Below are 24417 nucleotides of genomic sequence, written 5' to 3'. Positions count from 1 at the left end.
GGGCAAACCGTAACCCGATTTTAGAAAAAAAAAAGCACCAACATTCTTAGAGATGTATCTAACGGTATACTTACCTGAATTTTGCCTAAATTTAACCTGAATTTTACTCAAATTTTGCTCGAATTTAAAGGTTAAAAATAAAAAATTTCTCAAATATTAATTCTCATTTTGGTTTTGCCAGTGGGCCCTAGGCCACGCCCAGACCCAGCTGACGTCACCTATCTTTAAAGATATTTTCCATGATTTTTATCATATTCATTAAATACTTAGCCAAAATTTCATAATTTTTGAAGTTATAAATCATGGAAAAACACACGAAAATACAGTTAATGATGAACCTCGATCCGACATCCAGTATGGTGAGTCTAATGACATTAATGGTGGACCTCCAGTTATCCAATATGAAAGAAGAACTGGCGATAGACATCCAAATAACTTAGAACATTATTTTAACATAGAAAACCAAGAACCAAGCACTCTTAGAAAATACGTCATAATACATAAGCCTCCAGATAGATTTGTATCCTATGAAAACTTTGCTCTTCAATATAGATCTAGTCTTGCCAAAATATTTTCTTACTTTGAACCCTCATACAACCAGACCAAGAATTGTCCTGAATGGATAAGTGCTATGAATGATGAAATACAAGCCTTCGAAAAATAAAAAAACCTGAGATATAAAAAGTCTTCCTCATGGAAAGAAGACAATAGGTTGTAGATGGGTGTTTAAAATGAAAACCAAGAGTGATGGAACCTTAGAGAAAAGCTAGACTAGTGACCAAGGGTTACTCTCAAAAGTATGGTACAGATTATGATGAAACTTTTTCTCCAGTAGCTAGGATGGCTTTTGTTAGAACTCTTAAAGTTGTAGTTGCCATTAGATGTTGACCAATTTACCAGATGGATGTCAAGAATGCCTTCCTCAATAGTGAATTGAAAAAAGAAGTTTATATGGATCAACCGCCTAGATATGAGGTTCCTATTAGTAAAGTGTTTCACTTAAGGGAAGCCCTTTATGGTCTGAAAAATGTGCCTAAAGCCTAGTATGATCGATTTAGTTTTGTTATGATTGACTTGAGATTTACATCTTGTTATACTGACACTACTATGTTTATTATGAGATATAATGCATGTATGGTTATTCTTCTTCTCTTCGTTGACGATATGATCATCACTAGAAAAGCCAAATAAAGAGTTAGTCTTACTAAGAATGTTTTGAAACAAAGCTTTAAAATGATTGATTTAGGTTTTCTTAGATACCCTTCGAGGATTGAGGTTGCATATTTTGCTCATGATTATTTTATAACCCAATCCAAGTTTGCTTTCAACATCATAGACAAGTCTAGAATTACATATGAGAAAATGGTGAAAATTTCAGAAGTGATAAATGCAAAAATGAAGATAGATGATGGCACACCTCTGTACGATCCTACTCCTTACCGCCAAATGATTGAGGCTGTCATATATTTGACCAACACCAAACCTGATATTTCACATGTTGTGCATACAACTAGTCAATTTTAGCATTCCCCTATGACTGTGCACATGAGTGTTGTTATCAAGGTTTTAAAACCCAGTGACTCGGGACTCGACTCGTTCTTTATTGACTCGTGACTCGGCGGGTCAACTCGGTGACTCGGACCGGGTTTTGTTAACTTTTGATTTTAAAAGAAAAACAATATATAATTTGTCTCAAACCATGTTTTTCAGTAAACAAGAGATGTTTTTTGGCTCCATGCAGAATCTTGGGTTGAACTGAAATAAGGAGATCGTAGCATGTGGATAAATTGTTCATTAATGAGCAATAAGTTGGAAATGTGGAATGAAAGAGCACAATTTATTCCAGTTACATAGATGCCTTTATGCATTAAAAATGCACATGCCTATAAAGAAAAGAGAAATTTTTGTTGGATGTGATAAGGCAAGGTGAGGACAATTGGTTCTGATTAAAGGGGGGTATAGTCTATATGAGATACAAAGAAAATATGAAGTCTGAAAGGACAAGAAAGAAGCACCAAGTAGATGTTGGAACTTGGAACTCTATGGATGTTAAGGCCAAAGTTATGTATGACTTTGTTCCAGTTTCTTGTCTATTATGCCTTCATAAAGATGGGGCAAAGAGGAAAGGTGTGAGGAGAAAACCAAATTCTTCCTTGTTATATAGTCATGTTAGTAAAGTTTAAAGCAAAATATTAATTGCATTTATGCAAAGAAACTGCAAAAAATATAATTGTGTAGAACATAATAAAAGCAGCAATCTACTTGATCATAAAATATTAATTAGTTGTTGTTGAATCTGAAGATTGTCCTGCCTGATGCTTCTAGAAATAGATTCATATCCAATAACATTTACCTTAGATCATAGTCACATATTGTCTTCTTTACATATTGAAGACATTAAGAAAGTAACAACAATATTCTCAATAATATTACAATTTTTTTTATTCTGAAATACTAAAAAATCAAATTTTAAACATTCCAGAACTCGCCCGAGTCAGGCCGAGTCAAGCCGAGTCAGGCCGAGTCACAGCCGAGTCTTCGCAGACCGAGTTTAGCTTGCCGGGTTGACTCGCTGGAGGGCCGAGCCGAGCCGAGTCAGCCGAGTCACCGAGTTGACTCGGCGAGTTTTAAAACCTTGGTTGTTATGCGTATCATTAAATATTTACAAAATTTTGTTTCTAAAGAGAGTGTTTTATCTTCCCCCTTCTCAATTGAATTAATTGCTTATACTGACTCTGACTGTAAAACCCGTATTTTTTAAGGATTATTAATAAATAAAGAACTCATTTTTATCTCCAAATTAGAAATGTGTTTCTAGCTTTTAAATTTCATTTATTTATTTATTACATATTCATTTGTTCATTCAAGCCAATCAGGATATAATTTGCATTTATAAAACTATTTTGGGCTATAAATCACTATTTATATATATATATATATTATATTTAAATATATTTTTTATGGATTTTGTAAATTATTATTGTGTATTTGTGTGTTATTTGGCTCTTGATAATGATTTATAGGGTAATTTGTTATTTTTGGCTAATCTTGTTATAATTGACATTTTTTCAGTTTTTGGCATTTGCGATCGCACAAGAAGGGTTTGTTGTATTGCTTGGGTAGCGGTCTTGCGGACTTCGAAACTCCTCGGTCTTTTGAGTTTTGATTCATTGTTCTTCACATTATTAAGGTAATACCTTAACTAAACTTATAGAGAGCATGTTTAGGCACTAATTGTGTAAGCATGATGTTGCACTGAATATCTAAATGAATTGCAAATACAAGTTATGCTCACACACTTCACTTAGTTGTGGATATCTAGGACTCTTGTGATTGTAGTTCGGAGATCTTGCGTGTCATGATTGTAGTTAGTGGAATATGAAGTGTGTTTGTTGTAGGTACACTTGTGTGTGGGTTTGAATGTCTGTGCACTTATGAATGTATAATATGTACGCAATGTGTGTCATCATACTTTGGTTTGTGCATACTATGTTGTTTTGTGTGTTTGTATGAATTTGATACATGGTGCATATATAACTACTATGGATATGTATAAGTCGTGTTCGATGCATATTGTGAATGTTACATATATTGTCTTATCATATGATTGACTCATTTATTCTTGTATAGAAGAAAGCATGCGAATGTTATAAATTGTTTTAAACTTGTATGTCTTGTTTGCTTGAGAAATATATGCGTATATATGTGTATGATGTACGGTAGGATGGTCAATGAGATTTTGACCAACCTTTACACAATTATATCTAAGGTGATATATCGATTCATGTGATTAAAAATGCATATGACTTTTATCGTGTGTGCAAATCTCGAACTACGTAAAAGTTATGTATGTTGAGGTGTAGTTGCTTCGTATTATGAAATGTGCATGTTCATGTATGCATCCATAGAACTCATGTTTTGTTTACGCATGCTTCGAGGTTCAATTTACGAAGTGCAATGTTCTTTGCGGTGATGATACGATGCGTAGGATAATATGCTTACATATGATATGATTTAAATGCCACGTGAAATGAAATTATGAATGCATGCGATAAATGTTTAAGTTCAATAGTGAACTTTGGTTCATGAAGCCATATTGGTTAAATATGTGATTTTATAATTTTAATGCCATATGAAGTGATGTATGGTGTGATGTTTTGATTGTATACATGCTTATGCCCGTGTTATGGCTATCGACCCTGAGAGTCGTCAATTGTAGTAATGCATGTATCACAATAGTTTTCACTGGATATGATACTCGTTGAGGAACTGTTCCCAAAGGATTCTCTGTGAGGGTGTGCAATGACCAGATCAGGTAATCCGGCTAGAGCGGTAAGCCTCTGTGAGAAAGTGCATTGTCCAAGAGCGAGTAGCCTGCGAAGACGGTATATTCCTGTGAGGAAGTGCATTGTCCAAGACCAGGCATATCATCCGTCTAGGGCGGTAACTCCTTGTGAGGTTGTACATTTCCCAAACCAGGTGATCCAGCGTGGATTTTGTAAATCTTTATTATGAATAAATGAAATGTTATCATAAATTATGATGATCTTCTGAGTTCATTGAGATAGCCAGTTATGAATCTATAGATTTGGCTTTTCTATTATAGCATGATTATATATTGAACTCAGATATGATAATCGGATCCTTATTGATTTTAGATCTTGATATGAGGTTATGATTGTGACGCTTATGTTAGCGTATAGGTGAATGACACATCACGCCTACAAATGACTAGTTTTGACTTATTAGGTGAATGATAAATCACGCCTACATAGTTTCATTGCAAATGATTGTCTGAGTAAATATATCACACCTATGTATCATGATTGATATGTATCATGAATATCTAACTAAATTACTTATAAGGTATGTGTGTGTTTCACGTTGAAACGGTCAAATGTGATTTGACTTATTGTTTATAAGAATTATGAATGCATATGAAAATGATGCAATGATCCGAATGTCTTAGATGCATATAGATTATGCTTTATTATGTGAGTTAAGGTTGAATAGAATATTAAGTGATGAAATGCTTTTAAATGCTTTATGTTCGAATGCTTGAAATGAATGACTCATAGGATGTTGTTCCCTTGTCTATCACTTGACGATGGATGAATAATATATCTTTACCTTTAAATGCTTGATATGTTTTCTTTAAGTTTGAGTTTGGGTTGCTTTACCAGACTTTAGCGAGTCTGACCCCGTTTTTTGGGGGACAGGTAATGCAGGTAAAGTATGTTGAGTAGTGAGAGCGAAGGGCTGGTCCAGTTGCATCTTCGAGGGTTCACTCTTACCTTGTGATCTTGGTATTCATGATCTTTTTGTTTTAAGTGCTTGATCATGTAGAGACTGAAATATTGTTTTCATGCTCTAATTTAAATGAAATTAAAACTCTTCATTTTTCAGTCTTATATTGTACGTGGTTTGACATGTGTATATCCCGTACATTTTGATTTGATTGTTATCTTTAGTGTAACTGTGCCCAAAGTCTTAACCGTTTTAAAAATCGTTTCCGCATTATAAGATCTGATTTACTTATACTTATCAAAAAAAGAATTGGTCTCGAAATTTCAATATTTGAACTATAATTAAGGTTAAAATTTTTGGGGCGTTACACTGACGGGGGAGGAAAACCTAACGATAGACGCTTAACTATAAGTATCTTACTCCTTACTTTCTCCTCCCCACTCAAATTGTTTTATCTTACTCCTTATTTCCTCCTCCCCACTCGAATTATTATCAACCGAAGTTGAGTATCGTGTCATGGCCACCACAACATTTGAAATTGTGTGGTTGAGAAGATTATTGAAAGACATGGGGTGGATATGCAATCGCCATCAAAGTTATGCTATGATAATAAAAGTGCCATCTACGTAACTAGCAATCATAAGTTTCTTAAGCGCACTTAGCATATTGGGATGGATTGCCACTATGTTCGTGAAGTACCTGAAGAAGACCATCCTGCCCTATATAATATCGGAATTTCAGTTGGCCGACTTCTTTAGGAAAGCTCTCTCTTCTCCCCGGTTTCATTTTTTGCTTGACAAACTTTGTGATTACACCGTAAGTTTGAGGGGGAGTGTTAAGCTATATATATATATATATATATATATATATATATATATATATATATATATATATATATATATATATATATATATATAGGTAGGTAAATACCCATTAGGGGTATTTTGGTTATTTCAGCCCTTGTAATAAGTTGTACCCATTAAGAGCACATTAGTACTTTTACTTTATTTTTTTGTTCTTTTCTGTTTTTATAAGGACTATTTGGTCAAATACCAAATAAAGTTGTTGGGTTCTTTTTTGACTAGTCAATATAGAGTTGACTAGTCAATAGAGATGTTGGAACAGTCCAACAACCACAACTCTATTGAGATTACCTCTTGTGTATAAATAGGGGCCAACCCCCTCTTTTTTGTTTAATGCTATGTCACACGGACTCGGCTAAGGAGGTGCCGCACCCGAGTCGACACGCCCCGACACGGGTGCGGACTCGGGTGCGGCTTCGGACTCGGCCCGGACTCGGTCAACGCCGAGTCAGACTCGGTCAACAAGTCCAGGCCGAGTCCGTCCACATTTTGGACTCGGTCAACTTTGACCGAGTCCAAAAATGTCCTTAAAAAACCAATTTTTTATATTTTTATTTAAAAATATATATAAAAAAAGGCACAGTGCAGACTGTGACTGTGCTGCGTGACTGTGACTGTGCACAGTCTGTGCCTGTGCACAGTGCTGTGCACAGTCACAGTCTGTGACTGTGCACAGACACACAGACTGTGCTGTCAGCTGTGGCATTTTAAAAATAAAATAAAATTATATATATATATATATATATATATATATATATATATATATATATATATATATATATATATTTTTTTTTTTTTTTTTTTTTTTTGCCGAGTCCCCGTGTCCAAAAATTTTAAAATTGTGCCGCACCCGCACCCATGTGACATAGGTTTAATGTTTTCTCAAGCATTTCTCTCTCAATAAGATACTATATTTTTGTTCTCGTTGTTTGGCTCCTAAGTGGCTTATGTGATTGTAATCTTGTATTGACCCGTAAGAGGTCTTTCTGTTATTTGCTATTGTGTTCTTGTAAGCCCATAAGAGGCACTCTCTTATATTACTTTGTCTATTTCATTACAGTGGTCAGGAGTAGGGAACTTTAATTATTTAAAACCAAATGGTAATTTGGAAATAAACAAGAAGCACTAGTGATCATAAACACACCTTGACTGGTAGGATTCGTTCAAGCTTGTTATCAGATATTCACTCATAGACAAAAGTGATGGTCCTAATCTTGGCCCTGCTACTTCAATAGCATCAAAGAGAGCTCTCTCCGAATTAGGAAATCTGTAAGACCTCGGTTCATACTTCTGAATCCACCCCCTTGTAACAAATGATGCCACCTGCACCTCAAAAGCAACAAGTATCAGAGAAGTCGAAACTCTAATATAGATTAAAAAGGCGAGGTATAAACCTACATTTAAAGCAATAAAAGTCTAACAGAAGTTACTTCAGAGAAGAAACAGACCTGCCTAGATATGTCCTTGGAAAGATTAAAAGGAATAGGACCACCACCACCACCACCTTGTAGTAGTGGATTAAAATGAGATGTTGTCAGGGTGACAGAAACCATATCAGGATGCGGCTTTAACTTAAGAAAAAGGAGACCAAAAAACAAAAATAGTGCTGGAATAAGAAGCTGAAAGATAATTGTCCTTCTATCTCTCCGCACAATCATCGCTCTCTTTATGAGAAGAGCCCTCAAATGTTGGCAAAACTTGGAGCTTAGGATACTTCCACAGCCACAGCATAGTAATTTAAATATATTTAAGAAACTAAGCAAAGTGGTGACGATCAGATTAGCAAGAAAAGCCAGTGCAGAAAAGATTTTTCCAAGAGGCACCGAATAACCCCATAATAATGGCTTCTTGTTCAGGTTTTCAAGTGTAAGACAATGATGAGAAGCATCTGGAGGCATCCATCCATCTTGGTTATGAGTTTTATCAAGATCAACAGGTTTAATTTCATCAAAATCACATCCAGCAACTCTTAGGAAAACTTCCTCCAAGGTTGTAACAGAGATACCAAAACTCTCAATCCCAACATGAGCTTCGTCATTGCAACTGCTCTTCTCCAGTAAAACACCTTTCTTCCTTATGCAACTTTCAATTTCCATAAACATGTCCTCAAAGGATGAAGAAGATGACAAGGGAAGTCTAAAGGATATCTCAGTGCCTACCTGCATAATCCATGCACATACAAATCAGTGATCATCAATACACGAAAAAGAAAAGAATCAATGGATTGATTTCAGAATAAAAGCTTAAAGCAAAGATATTCACTTATAAGCAGAAGAAAAAAACATAGGTTAATATAGGCTCCAACAAGTCTGAGCAAAAGCAAATTTGAAAAGGCCGGCTAGAAACCTCAAAAAACCACAGCAAGAAAGAAATCATAAGGAGTTATTGGATAACCAATTTTACAAGAAAGCACTAACAATCATCTCTTTGTATTAAGGGTCAACATTTTTAGAAAACAGTTATTAGTTAAGTAAGAAGTGACACCACAAAAATAGCATTTCAACTTTAAATAGTACCAATTTTTGTCTCTTAAAACATGCCAGTAACTTTCATAGGATTACAAACCTAAAAATAAATTGTTGAGAGAGAGAGAGAGAATTGGACTCACTTTTTTAAAACCATTCTTGGATGGATTACAATAAATATTAACAGTTTATTAACCTAAATAAATAAAAGTTTGATAGATGATAAATCACCTAGAACAACATATAAGCAAATGCTACTGGTAAATTGTAATATCGTGTGTTTTTACACTTAGTTAAAATCAAAGATTTTTGAAATTTTGGCCAAGTGTTGTAAAAAAATCGATAAATGCTTGATTTTAGGTGGCGTCAATTGAATCTGGGTCTGGCCCATGTCTCATTGAAAAGACCTAAACGAGCCAACTGAAATATAATAAAAACTTTTATTTTTTGACCTTTAAAATCAAGCAAAATTCGAGCGAATTTCTGGTTAAATTCGGAAGCAAAATTCAAGTTATACATCGTTAGATGCACCTTAAAATTCTGAGTTCAACGATATTTTATTTTTCTGAATTCGGGCTACGGTTGGCCCGAAAATTGCATTTTTTCAAAAAAGACCTGTCTCTATGGGATCGAGTCTGTGTTGGATCGGACCGGATCCGATCCGTATGATCTAAGTTAATATGGATCTAGACTCAGTCCAAGACCTATATTAATTAGGATCCGATCCAGTTCAAGATCTATATGGATATTGGATATGGATTTGGATATCGAATTTGGATCCATATCCAAAATCTAGGTCCAATGAAATTAAAGTTTTAACTTCAATATACAGGTTTAATTTAAGGAAAAGTCGAAGTTAAGAAGGCTCCAAAAGAGATAAGACACCCTCTGAAACTTTTTGGATATTTATTATTTAATAAATAATTAATAATCAAATAATTAAATATTAAATAATAATTAATTCTGAAATTTTATTTATGATATGCCAGAGTTCTACATCGGTAGAACTCTACGTAAAATTAGAGATTCTAGAAGAGCCCACATGTAGTAAAAAGTAAAAAAATAAAGTAATAAATTTGCTAAAAAGTGAAAAAAAGGTTAGCGATAGACCAAATGGGTGAGAATCTGGAGAAGGACATCACCCTCTCTCTAGAAGACCAAAAAAAAAACAAAGAAAATATATAAAAGGGTCTAACTCGCCCCTCTCTAGATTTCATTTTCTAGAGAGAGAGAGAGAGAGGGAAAGAGAAAAGGAAGAAAGAAAAGGAAAGGAAAAAAGGAGGAGAGGGATCTCCTTCCATTCCGGGCATCCGACGTATATTTTCAGTCTTTTTTCATCTTTGATCGTTGGTACGGGTTCCTCTCTTGATTTGAACGGGGAGAAATAGCCTAAATTAGGTTTACGTAAGTTTCTTTTTTGTGAAAAAGAAAAAGAAAGGAAGGAGAAAAATCTAATTTAGAATATATATATATATATATGTGTGTGTGTGTGTGTGTGTGTAATGCTAAATCAACCATTTATTTTTTGTTATGGCATGTATTCGATTTTCTGACTTTGTGGGTATAGCTAAACCTATCCTACTGTCCATAGATCTGGACAGATCAGTCCCACTATGCATATAGATAGATCAGGACAGATCTAGCCCACCGTGTGTGTGGACAGATCTGTCCCATCGTACCAGTGGACAGATCTGCATATTTCTTTAGTACGCAGATCTGGTCCAGATCTACCAATTTCTTTTTAGGTGCACGCGAATCTGACCAGGCCTGCCGCATGTATATATATGTATACGTATGGAGGATTGACCGTGCATCGTCTGGCATGTAAGAGTCTAATTTGGACCAGATCTGGTCCAAACCAGACCTGATGCTAATTTCCATCATAACTGAATGCATTCTTTATTTTTCTTTATTGCTGTCATGTAGATGTATTTTAAGTTGACATAGTGAATGTATTTTTTTTTTAAGATTGTTATATTGGTTGTCTTTTTTTAAAACAGGGATGACTTCGGGTGATTGGTCAGACCTGAATACATGTATCGGGTGCTGACCAGACACCAGACCCAGAAATATAGCTATTTCGGGTGACTGGTCAGACTCGAATACGTGTTGTATCGGGTGCTGACCAGACCTAGAAAAATAGCAATTTCGGGTGACTGGTCAGGCCCGAATACGTGTTGTATTGGGTGTTGACCGGACCCAGAAATATAGCTATTTTGGGTGACTAGTCAGAACTGAATACGTGTTTGTATCGGGTGCTGATCAGACCCACAAAAATAGCTATTTTGGGTGATTGGTCATACCCGAATACGTGTTGTATCAGGTGCTGACCAAACCTAGAAATATAGCTATTTCGGGTGACTGGTCAGACCCAGATACGAGCTGTATCAGGTGCTGACCAAACCTAGAAATATAGCTATTTCGGGTGACTGGTCAGACCCAGATACGAGCTGTATCGGGTGCTGACCAGACCCGATAAATTGATGATTTTGGGTAGCTGGTCAGACCTAGATACTAGTTTTTTGGTGATGACCAAACCTGATAAATTGAGAATTTCAGGTGGCTGGTCAGACCTAGGTACGAGCTGTATCGAGTGCTGACCAGACCCGATAAATTATGGTTTTCGAGTGGCTGGTCATACCCAAATACTTGTTGTATTGGGTGCAGACTAGATCCGAATATATGTTGATTGGATTGTTCACTCAATGATGTGACTTTAGTAACTCTGCATGTTATTTCTTTGTTTAAATATGCCTCAATAGCGTAATTCTAACATGTGTTTTTGTATATATAGATGTATTAAACACATGATCGGTTTGGCTCTTGGTGGGTTGTTATAGGGCAGAACAAGGTTGCACATTTATGTGCAATATTGTCTGTTGTCTACTGCTTTGGCAGCATGCTTGAGAAACATGCTGCCAATAGCCCGCTAGTGTTGTCCCGTGTGCAGAGGCAGCATAGCTTCGGGCTCGATAGTTATGTTTTGTATCCAGAGCATGCCCGAATTGGCAAAAATGTTTATTGTTTACATATACTCATAAAATTGAATGTCATGCTGGCATTAACATGCACATCATGGACAGGTAATTTCTGAAGTTATATTAATATTGCATTAAAATGATCGTGTGCATGTTATACATGAGATAAATCATGAAAGAAAAATGCATGTTGTAAATAAGTGTTCAAGTGCATATGCAATTTGTTTTATAGGTACATTCTTGTTGTGTATGAATGAATGTGCATTATGGACATGTTTGAATAATTGTGTAGTTACATGTTCACTGAGGATTTTTGCATAAGATGCATCGGTGGTCAGGTGTGAACCACTATATGTCATGCAGGCCACGAGCATGTGTTGCTCTAAAATTTGTATATTACATTGCAAAATTCATTTTGAAATTATTATCTTTCTGAATTAATTACACTGTTAAATATTGTAACGGGCCAAGGTCCTTTGCTGTGTTTTGCATATTGATTTGCAAAATGAATATTGTGTAAAGAATTTTTCTTTTGATAAAAAAATAAAAGAAAGAAAACAGTGTAATTAATGTTTCTTCCTAGATGTCCCTTCCACAAAGTGAGAGTCCTGGATGACAATTTTTTGGAACCGTGAGGATACTAAAAGTCCGTGTAAGATTGTTGTAAAACCCCATTTAAAAAAAAAAATCTGTTTGGACCCGGGCCGGGTCGGGTCCGGACCCGACCCGGGCCCCTTTTTATTTAGGGTTTTAAGTAACCCGAGCGTTCGGGCGCCGCAACCCCCCCCCCCCCCTTTTTCTTTCCCCTTCGCGTGCGGGCAAATTTGGGAAACCCACCAGGGGTTTCCCCTTCTGATTTTCCCCTGCGACTTTAGAGAGAGGTTGGAGGGCGAGGGGAGTCACGCCTCCCTCTCGCAGCCCTCGCTCCCCCCCTCCGCGTCGGTCACCTCCCTCGCTGCGCCCTGTCGCCGACGCCGGCCACCGCTCCCAGGTACGCCATCCTCCCTCTTCTCTTCTCCTCCCTCTTCTTTTCCTCACCCCCCCTCGCTGTCACCTCGCCGGGAGGCCGGCAGGCGGCGCACAGCCCTGCCGTGCCCTCCTGCCTCTCCGGTATTCATCGAAGGGCCGACAGGTGGCCTGCAAGGCCCCTGTCGTCCCTTCTTCCCTCTGGGGGTGCGCCGGAGTGCCGACAGGGGACCAATGGCCCCTGCGACACTCCCTCTCCTCGGTGGGTGATAGGGAACCGACGGGAGGTCGGTTGCCCTCCCTGTCACCCCCGTCCCAAGCCCTCACTCTCTCTGGCAGGGGTTAGTCCCCCTGCCACCCCTCGATCATAGGTAGGCAGGGGCAGTGCCCCTGCCGCTTCATGGTTCCCGGCAGGCAGGGGCTAGCCCCGCTGCCTCTAAAGTTTTGGCGCGCAGGGGTTGTGCCCCTGCCGCCTTCCTGTTTCGGCTGGCAGGGGCAATGCCCCTGTCACCCTTTGTCTTGATCGGCTGGCAGGGGCAATGCCCCTGTCACTCTTTGTCTTGCTCGGCTGACAGGGGCAATGCCTCTGTCGCCCTTGATTTTTCTCGGCTAACAGGGGCTATGCCCCTGTTGCCCTTAGTTTTGCTAGGCTGGCAGGGGCTCGTCCCCTGCCGCCTCTTGGCTTCTGGGAGGGCAGGGGATACTCCCCTGCTGCCCCTTGATTCTCGGCACGCAGGGGCTTGTTCCCCTGTCCCCCCCCCCCGTCTCGAGCTTTCTCCCTCACTCTGTCGGCAGGGGCTAGCCCTGCCGTCTTTTGGCTGTCGGCAGGGGCTCAACCCCTGCCGCTTCTGGGTTGCTGCCGCATCGATGCTACAGGCAGGGGCTGGTTCCCTGCCGTCTCGTGCTGGCCCCCTGTCGCCTCGCTGTTTTCGACAGGGGCTCTGTCCCAGTCGCCCCACTGTTGTCGGCAGGCAGGGGTTTGCCCCCTGTCGCTTTCCTGATTTCAGCCAGTAGGGGCACACCCCTATTGCCTCTCTCTTTTCCTGTAGGCAGGTTTGTTTCTTTTACTTTCCGCATGATAATTAACGTAGCACTGTTGCAGACCTCGCATCGGACCCCTCGCTCTGGCTCCGCGGCCCGAGCCTCGTATCATCTACACGCGTAGACGCACGCAGCTGCACGACATCCCGAGGTAGGGGAAAGTCGCACGAATAGTGTGTATGAACAAAATGAAATAAGACTTCTGAGATAGAATAATTATTTTGCATATTTGCGACTCTGAAGAAATATTTGTTGATCCATGTTTTACTCTTTGTGATTCTTTTATTTCATTATATAAATCCTCTAGGTAGACTCATTCTAGAAAGAATCAAATAGTTTACTTGTCATGCCTGTTTACGTGTACGAGTGCTTAACTCATAATTGTCTATTATGCATGCTTATTCCTTTGAAACTGCATACTTGAGCTAGACTTTGTGAAGAGATTCAAAACCACTGCAATTGTCATTATAACCGAACCTTAAGGCAGGTACAATATGAATTTTATGTAAGATCATGGAGGGTATTGAAGGGTGAAATCTATACTTTACCGAATTTAATAATATCGGCCTCCACAAGCCAATTGCTCAGAAAAGCAAAACATGTCATATAGGAAACAAAAGAATCATAAACCATTATGTTGCCCTCTCATCGTAGTTGTACCTCTAGGAAGGTACGATCGTACTTTTGGACAAGTACGTCCCATGTGGGTTACGATGGTGGGATGATGAGGTTGTGGCAACCTCGATGAATGCTATTAGCAAAATGCTGAGATCACATAAAATGGTGACCATTTCGCCTTCACAGGCAAGATGCTCGAGTGGGTCTAATGGACCAGAGCATGTAGGATGGGACGGCGGTTAAGAAACCCCCGTCGTACCCATCCGATCTTCACGGTTCATCAAGGGAGAGGATGGATGGTACAAAGACTCCGATGGACAGGTTGTTAACAACCACCCCACGAGCAAAAGACTCGGTTTTCCCCAGTCATCGGAGTTAGGGGAATTGGGATTACCATAAATTATCCTAGGTGGTAATTCCCAGGCACTCCTGCAGAAGTTGGATGCATCCATGGGCCACGAATGCCTTTGGGGATTTACTCTCTTGGTCACTGACCGTCCCCTTAGGAGCGGACTCAGTCAGCCATCCGGGTTAATGAAAACACCTGACATAATAAACCCCCGGATCGGTCTCGGCTGTTTCTACGTTTCGCGTCTGTGCGTACCCACAGGCCAGTTAATATCAGAACTTAAAGAATATATTCAGGAATAGATATAGATAACTGAGACTTACACTGCTTCTCTTTGCACTTATTACATTTGCTAGAATAGACTACAACTGCTTTAATTGCTTAAATATCATAACTGCTTATCTCATGAATGTCCTGTTTTATTTTCATTCTACTTATCTGTTCGTGCACCTACTAGTTTGTTATGAAACTGACCCATTTCATGGGCAGGTGAGGAGTAGGACTTCACTGGCGGCCGATGGCGTGGTGCAACGTGGATCAAGATTCATTTTCTTTCTGCTGGCGGCTTGGCTCTGGGACTTTTTGGAGTTTTTTTTTTCTTAGATTTATTGAACGTTGGAATAAAAGGCTCATTTTGTAATAAACTGCAGATTTTAATCGATTGCCTTATTTCTTAAATTCCTTTAAGATGTTGTACATGTGAATGATGGTTTTTCAGCTAACGTACCCAGGATTGTTGACTTGTGTTCCTTTCTAAATGTCTTCCGCTGTTGTTTTTAAATATTAAACTTTAAATCTTTGAAAGGTTTTTCGATAAGGTTTTCGAAATCAAATTTTGGGGCGTTACAATTGTACCCCTGAACTCGATATAGTGGTTTACCTCCCGGCCACAGTTTTAAGGAGTTTCTGTCACTTTGCCAGGGAGTGGTGTGCATACACAACTGTTGTTATTGCTATACCAAGAAAGTGACATAAGTAGATGTTGATTTTCTTGTTGTCCCGACATTAGATGTTGATTTCTAATGTTCCGATAGATGGTATTGATTCATAATATCGGTTGAGGGTCACGTGTGGAACCCAGTAATAAAATAAAAATTGTGTGTTAAGCTACAACTGAGAACCTATCTTGAATCTCAAGAATTGTTGTGCCCGTTTTAAGTATCCGCAAGTTTTAATAAAAAGTGAAACTAAAATTGAGTGCATTTAATAAGGACATGCATACAAAAGAAAACTCCGATAATAATTTAATAAGTTATTCATACATGTGCATTAATATCATGCATATTTACTGTTCTGCATTAGTTCATGCATCCTTACCTGTTCTTTCACATACGATATATTGTTGTTGCATGATAATGGTTCTCAAATGCATGAATGGTTATTTGAATTATGAAATTGTTGTAGTTATGTTCCTCTAAAAATATTATATGAATTTGATTTATGCTTTTCTTGCCCATTTGAATTGTTAGAGGAATTCGTACGCAGGATCTATGATTCTAACCCTGTGTTCTTTATGTTTTTCAAAGCCTCTAAAGCCCAGTGATGAGACCAACTGTCATAGGGAGCCTACGAGGACTGCGTGACTGCTTTGACATTTTCTTTGAGACAGTATGACTCAATTTTTATTGATATTTATTTTATTATTGTTCTTAAACTTTAATTTTGTTGAATAAAGTTATTTTAGTGGGTTGATGGTTAATGTAAGATCCCTTGTAGTTTGGATTGTATTATGATTGTAACGCCATGGATCTCTGGGTATGGTTTCCACAATTGTTTAAAAAAAATCACTTTTCAACGGGCATGAGTTGGGGTTACATAAATAGTTAGGATTTGGAATTAACAAGGTAAATTCAGGTCATATGTTAAGTAGATCATGGTGTATCCTGGAAAAAATCTAAGTGGGCCAAGGTCAGTGCTAGATGGTTTCAATAAGATCTAGGTGGACATGATGTCTCTCAACATTCAAGGTCAAGTGGATCCAAGTTTATTCTAGCAAGCTCAGGAACAGGAAACAAATGGGCCCAAATCAAAGAGGTCATATTTTTAAAACTTGGATAGATGGTTTAGTAGACCATAACCTCTCCTGATCAAGATTAAACTTTGATATTTTGCAATTGTCAGATGGTCGAAGCTCTCACTTATCTTACAATCATGAGGCCAGACATTGTGCACTATCAACCAATTTCAACATGAAACCACATATGAAAATATGAGTGTCGTTTTGAGAATAATTAGGTACCTTAAGGGAACTACTATTAATTGGTTATTTTTGTCACCCTCACCTTCTTTAGAGTTAATTGCTTATATTGATTCATATTGGGTGGGAATCCGAATAATAAGGACTCAACAGTTGGTTGTTATGTGTTTTTAGGTGACTCTTATTTCATAAAAATGTAAGAGCAGTAGAAGGTGTCACTCATGTCGACAAAAAGCAAAATATAAAGAGATGGAGACTACTACTTTAAAGATCGCATGGCTCAAAAGGCTTCTTGCAGATATGAGTGTGCATATAACTAAACTATCAAAGTTATGTCGTGATAACAAGAATATCATTTATATAGCAAGCAACAGTATTTTTCATGAGCGCACCAAACACATAAAGATAGAGTATCACTATGTTCGTGATGAATTTTTAAATAACATCGTATTGCTTACTTATGTTACTTTTGAATGACAATTGGTGGATTTCTTCACCAAAGCTTTGTCGGAATCACACTTTCATTTTTTTACTTAGAAAACTTTTGGTTATTATGGGTATTTTTATTTGTCGGGCTCACACTTTCATTTTTTTACTTGGAAAACTTTTGGTTATTATGGGTATTTTTATTTGTTGGGCTCACGCAAGTTTTGGGGGGAGTGTTAGAATACAAATTTACTTATGGATATTTTTATCATTTGACTAGGTTGCATATAGGATTCTTTTTGTATTTTTTTATTCTTTATTTTTCTGTATTTTGTTGTATTTATTTTTCTATTTTTATACCCTTTTCCATAAGGGTATTTATGTAATATAGCTAGCAAATTGCTAGCCGTTTGAGGGGAAGTGTTAGAATACAAATGTACTTAGGGGTATTTTTGTTATTTTACTAGGTTGCATAGAGGATTCTCTTTGTATTTGTTATTCTTTATTTTTCAGTATTTTTATGGTATTTATTTTTCTGATTTTATACCCTTTTCCATAAGGTTATTTATGTAATATAGCTAGCATATTGCTAGTCGTTGGGATATATACCAGCTGTGAGCCGTTAGAGAGCTTGTAACGGCTAGTTCAACTAGCTGTTAGAAGCTCTCATAACAGCTAGTTCATACTGTGTAAATATAGAGGCTTTAAGCCTCTCTGTAGGTATGCTTTTGCAAAAGGCACTTTGTAAGGAATTTAATAAAGATTATTTATTTTTATTGTGTGTGTGCATCCTTGAGATATTTGGGGATTCTTTTGGGGATTTCTTGGATTCAAATACCATTTACAGTCCCCAGTGTCAAGGTTGAACTTGAGCACATAAGCATCTATTCCAAGTCACGTGTTGTGCAGGGCCTAAGAGGAAATAATCAAAAGGAAATTTATGTGGGGTCATGTTGGTTTCACATGATTAGATATGGAAAGAACCATATTAGTGTTAAAATATATGTATACATGTATGTATATATATATACATAGTTATATAGGTAAATACCTTATAGGGGCATTTTAGTTATTTCTAATACATGTAATAAAACTGCTTTTTAACAGTTTATTTTTCCTTCTCTTTTTTATTATTTTTGTTATTTTATAGAACCATTGGGGCCCTATGGTCAAAATGACCATAGACTTGTTGGGAGCTCCCAATGTCCCCTTCCTCTCCTTTGTGTTGTATACATAGAGGTGTGTTCACCCCCTATAGGGGCATTTTAGTTATTTCAAATACATGCAATAAAACTGTTTTTTAACAGTTTATTTTTCCCTCTCTTTTTTATTATTTTTGTTATTTTATAGAACCATTGGGGGCCCTATTGTCAAAATGACCATAGAGTCTTTGGGAGCTCCCAATGTCCCCCTCCTCTCCTTTGTGTTGTATATATAGGGGTGTGCTCCCCCTTATTCTTTTATGTTTTTTACTCGAGCATTTCCTCAATAAAGGCCAATATTTGTTACTCTTGTGTTTGCCCTTTGTTGGTTATTTGTGTTGTCCCATAGTGGACTTGTGCTTCAGAACATTTGAGTCGGATCTTGTTAGCTCTTAGTGTCATTGGCTTGTGCATCTGCACTTTTGTGATTGCAATCTTGTAAGCCTTTACTGGTATTGTTTTGATCACTTCCGTTATTTCATTACTACATGGTAGCAGAGCCATCGAGTTATTGAGGAAAAGTATCTTCAAAGTGATCGTGTATTCGTGGTGATTCAAAGTAAGAAAAAGCTTCAAATGTGTGCTTGCACATTATTTCCTCTTCCTTTTTTCTTATTATCCCTCTCTTCAAGAAAGGAACATGAACATAAAATCGATATCTCCTTTAAGTTAAATGGCACAAATTATATGATGTGGACATCTGCTATGGAGAAAAATCTCAAAGGAAAAAAACATTGGGGGCATGTCATGGGCACCATCCCGGAACCAAGCTCACAAAAAGAGGACATCAAGAGAAAGCCTTACAAGGTGGTGTCAAAGTCATTCAAGACCATCAAACTAAGGTAGAGGATTAAGAAAGTAATCATGCTAAGATTCTTGAATGGTTTATGTTATGAACAATGTTGAGCTCAAGATATGTACCAACATTGTCAAATTTCGTAAAGCCAACGAAGCTTGGTTCTTTTTAAGAGTATATATAGCCAAAAAGACTTTGCAAGACAAGATACGAACAATCAAACAAGGTGAAATGAGCGTTTATGATTATTTTAGTTCTCTAGGCCCACTATGGGACAAATTATTTCTTCTTGAAGCCAAGTGGGTTGCTAGTGAAGATGTGAAGCTAAAAAGAGAACAAATGAAAAAAAGAACATCTTTTTCAATTTTTACATGGGCTTAGACCCGAGTTTGAGCAAGTAAGATCTTCTCTCCTACATAGAACTAAAGCTCTTCCTTTAGAAGATGTGGTTGCCGAAGTTTGCCAAGAAGAAATTCGTCTTGATATGGTTAAAGAGGAGATAAAGTATTGGTCGCCTCTAAACTCGGCAATCATGTTAAATCTTATAAGCCTCTACACTTTGTGAGGTAAAATAACTATAATGGTGGGTATAAAAAAATCATTTGTCACCATTGTCATGAAATGGGACACATAAGGCCGAATTGTCCCAAACTGAATGATTCTTTCAAAAACAAAGTAGCATATGTTGATAAAACTACAACAAAGAAAGAAGAATCCATTAGAAGATGACACTTTTTCACTTGCCGAACTATCAGAAGCACTCCAACAACTACTTAAATCCCCATCAACCTCAGGGGCCACGATAGCATCTTCCTTTCTTCCAGTATATATTCTTGGATCGATAACTCGGGAGCTTCTTTTCATATGACTCCACATGAAAATAGTCTATCAAATGTTTGCACTAATGCAAAAAGTTTTTATGTTTTTACCGTCGATGAAACATCTTTGCAAATTAAAAGTATTGAAACCTTAGATTCTTCTTAAAACTTTTGTGTCCTAAAAATTAGAGTTCCAAAATTAAATCTATTTTTTTTCTCGGGTTTTCAAATATTCGATCATAGATGTGAAATTTCTTTCTCATCTAAGGGTCGCTTCGTGCAGGATCTCCAGCCCAAGAAGCGGATTGGGCAAGGTCATAGGAGAGGAGATCTCTACTTCATAGAATCTTTAAATCTCCTTTCAAAATCATTTAGTACCTATGTCCAATACAAAGACACTAAAACTTGGCATAAGAGAATTGGACATCAAAGCTATTCAAAGATGTATATTTTCCCATTTGGGGAAAATTTTTGTAATGAGAAAGAATTAATTTGTAAGAATTGTATTTTTGGAAAAATGAAAGCTATTCTATTTTCAAATAGAACATTTGTCTTTAAAATACCTTTTGAATTAGTGTATTCCGATGTTTGGGGGGCCCTCCCCGGTTATATCAAAAGGAGGTTATTCATATTATGTTACATTTACTGATGATTTTACTAGATATGTGTGGATTTACTTTTCTAATATCAAATCCGATATTTTTTCTTATTTGAAAGAATTCTACATGATTATTAAAATCAATTTCAAAGTAATTTACTTTCTTAATATCAAATCCAATATTTTTTCTTATTTTAAAGAATTCCACAAGATTATTAAAAATCAATTTCAAAGTAATATTTTCATCCTTAGATCTGACTTGAGTGGTGAATACCTATTAAATGAATTTCAAAGTTATTTAAAACAAAACAGGATTTGTCATAAAAAAATCTTGTCCAAGAACTCCTCAACAAAACGGACCAGCTGAAAGAAAACATAGACATGTTATGGAAGCCGCTAAGACCTTACTTATCTCTAAAAATGTTCCAAAGAGATTTTGGGTCGAGGTCGTTCTAACATCAACTTACTTGGTAAATAGAATGCCCACATCATCCCTTCAAATTATTTATCCATATGAAAAACTATTTGAAAGAACTTCCGATTATAAACGTTTGAAAATTTTTTATTACAAATGTTTTGTCCTTTTGTATTAGAGAGATAAATTATCTCCAAAAGCCAATGAATGTGCCCTCATGGGTTATGGAGAAAATAAAAAAGGCTTTAGATGTTTCGACTTCAAGAATAACAAACTTTATATTTCTAAGGATGTGACCTTTTTAGAAAATGAAAATGGACTTGAGATAACTAAGGAAAAAAAAGTAGATTATAACCTCTTATTTGATTTCTTACTATAAGAAAAATTAACCCCTTGTGATGTTTCTTCGAACGATAATTCTTTGAGTAATAATGGTGATAATGATGGGCATTCTAATGTTGAAAATCCTGAATCAAGTAATACTAATATTATTGATAAACCAATACAAGTCTATACCATGTGTGAGCAAAGAAACCCTCCAAGTGCCTTAAAAAAATATATACATGATTTCAAACCTCACTTAAAAGATCCAATTGTGTCTTTATTCCACCTAGTAGGTTTGTATCATATCATACTTTGACACTAAATTATAGAGCATGCTTAATAGCTTTACATTCCTATTATGAACCATCACACTATAATGATGCTAAAAATATTTTGCATTGGGTTGAAGCAATGAATGTAGAATTAGATGCTCTTAAAAGGGCTAATACTTGGGAAATAACTTCATTACTCTTAGAGAAGAAAGCTATAGGATGTAGATGGTTTTTTAAGGTTAAAACCAAGAGTGACGGGACCCTAAAAAGATATAAAGTCTGGTTAGTAGCTAAAAGATATAAATAAACCTTTGCCCCAATAGCTAGAATGATTAGTGTTAAAACCCTCATAACAGTTGCTTTAATTCAAAACTGGCCTATATATCAACTTGATGTTAAAAATATTTTTCTTAACGGAGAATTAAGTGAGGAGGTTTATATGAACCTACCATCGGGAGTTAGTATTAAAAATGGTAAAATTCTTAAACTAAAAAAAGGCCTTATATGGTCTCAAACAGGATTCAAAGACCTGGTATGATAGATTTAGTAGTGTTGTGTTTTCTTTGTGTAACGCCCCAAAATTTCAACTTGTGATTTTGAAAACATTATTGAAAAACCTTTCAAAGATATAAAGTTTTCACTTTTAAAAAACGACAACGGAAGACATTTAGAAAGGAGCACAAGTCAACAATCCTGGGTACGTTAGCTGAAAAACCATCATTCACACGAACAACTACTTAAAGGAATTGAGGAAATGAGGCAATAGATTATTAATAAAATTTGTAGTTTATTACAAAATGAGCATTTTCTCAAAGTTCAATAATCTAAAGAAAAACTCAGAGCCAAGCCGCCAGCAGAAAAAAAGAAATCTTGAGCCATGTTGCACCACGTCATCGGCCGCTTGTGAAGTCCTACTCATCACCTGCCCATGAAATTGGTCAGTTTCATAACAAACTAGTAGGTGCACGAATAGATAAGTAGAATAAAAATAAAGCCGGATATTCATGAGATAAGTAGTTATTATATTAAAACAACTAATACAATTGTAATTTATTCTAACAAATGTAACATGTGCAAAGAGCTATTATTTGAAGCACTTCAAGCAGTGTAAATCTCAATCATTTACAACTATTCAAAAAGATATTCTTTAAGTTCTGATATTGACTGGCTTGTGAGTACGCACAGACGCGAAACATAAAAACAGCCGAGACCGATCCGGGGGTTTATTATGTCAGGTGTTTTCATTAACCCGGATGGTGGACTGAGTCCGCTCCTAAGGGGACGGTCAGTGACCAAGAGAGTAAATCCCCAAAGGCATTTATGGCCCATGGATGCATCCAACTTCTGCAGAAGTACCTGGGAGTTACCACCTAGAATAATTTATGGTAATCCCAATTCTCCTAACTCCGATGACTGGGGAAGCCAAGTCTTTTGCCCGTGGGGTGGTTGTTAACAACCTGTCCATCAGAGTTTTTGTACCATCCATCCTCTCCCTTAATGAACCGTGAAGGTCGAATGGGTACAACGGGGGTTTCTTAACTGCCGCCCCATTCTACATGCTCTGGTCTAATAGACCCACTCGAGCATCTTGCCTGTGAAGACGAGTTGTCACCATTTATGTGATCTCAACATTATGCTAAACCTCACCATCCAAACATCGTAACCCACACGGAATGTACTTGTCCAAAAGTACGATCGTACCTTTCCTAGAGGTATGACTACGATGAGGGGGCAACAATTAATGTCTTGTGATTCTTTTGGTTCATACATGACACGTATTGCTCTTTGAGCAATTGGCCTGCGGAGGCCGACATTATCTCATTGATATCTATAAGGTGTTGATTGCCCACTTCAAGGTACTTCATTACCTCTCGTAAAATTTATATCGTACATGTCTTAAGGTCCGATTACAAAAGCAATTGTCATGGGTTTCTCTCTAGAAATGAGTCTACCCATAGAGTTTACATTAAGCATGCAATTTCAAAAGAATAAGGATGAGGAAACGCAAAATAGACAATCACAAGTTAAGTAATCCTACAGGTAAGCATGTATGCCAAATAAACTATTCTATCACAAAATCCTTATATTTTATTTCATTTATACAAACTCTCCGTGCGACTTTCCCCTACCTCAGGATGTCGTGCAGCTGTGTGCGTCTACAGGTGTAGATGATACGAGGGTCGGGCCGCGGAGCGCGAACTGGACACGTTGCGTAAATCTGCAAGAGTGTGAAACATTCAATTATGCTAATATAATTAATGGTGCGACGGGGGCAAGGGTAGTATTAGGCGACAGGAGACCTTAGCCCCTTCCTGACCGAACAATAAATGGCAGGGGCCTGCCTGTCGGAATAGTGAATGGCAGGGGCCTCGGCCCCTGCCTGATAATGAAGCGAAGGGTAGGGGCCTCGACCCCTGCCAAACAAAGCAACGTATGGCAGGGGCCTCGGCCCCTGGCTGACAAACATTGGATGGTAGGGGCCTCGGTCCCTACCTGACAAAACAGCCAACAGGGGCCTCGGCCCCTGCCTCACGAAAGCGACAAGTGGCAGGGACCTCGGCCCCTGCTTGTCTACACTGAATGACAGGGGTCTCGGCCCCTGCCAGACAAAATAATAAATGGCAGGGGGCTTCGGCCCCTGCCAGGTGAAACAGAGAACGGCAAGGGCCTCGGCCCCTTGCATGACGAACAAGAAATGGCAGGGGTCTCGGCCCCTGCCTGGCACAATTATAAACGGCAAGGGCCTTGGCCCCTGCTCGTCAAAATAGGGAATGGCAGGGGCCTCAACCCCTGCCTAACGAAATAAGGGATGGCAAGGGCCTCGGCCCCTTGCCTGAAGAAT

At 37.7% G+C, this 24417-nt stretch overlaps 1 protein-coding gene across 5 annotated transcripts in view; it reads right to left on the bottom strand.

Annotated features, from left to right (window-relative positions):
- Window positions 1-24417, bottom strand: part of ABCA1 (ATP-binding cassette A1) — a 198441-nt gene that overhangs the window by 75479 nt on the left and 98545 nt on the right. For all 5 annotated transcript variants that reach the window (XR_016428135.1, XR_016428136.1, XM_089990662.1 and 2 more), the window contains 2 exons: window positions 7559-8269; window positions 7255-7433 (listed from right to left, as the gene is read on the bottom strand). Coding sequence is in view for 3 of the 5 variants with exons in the window: in XM_089990662.1 (XP_089846788.1) it covers window positions 7255-7433; window positions 7559-8269 (890 nt within the window). In the remaining 2 variants the exon portion in view is untranslated. The remainder of the gene's footprint in view (window positions 1-7254; window positions 7434-7558; window positions 8270-24417) is intronic.

Source organism: Nuphar pumila, chromosome 15, assembly GCF_984573655.1.
Source record: "Nuphar pumila chromosome 15, dmNupPumi1.hap1.1, whole genome shotgun sequence".
NCBI classification, from domain to species: Eukaryota; Viridiplantae; Streptophyta; class Magnoliopsida; order Nymphaeales; family Nymphaeaceae; genus Nuphar; species Nuphar pumila.
Note: the sequence above shows the minus strand (reverse complement) of the source record. Positions and strands in the feature narration are given on the sequence as shown.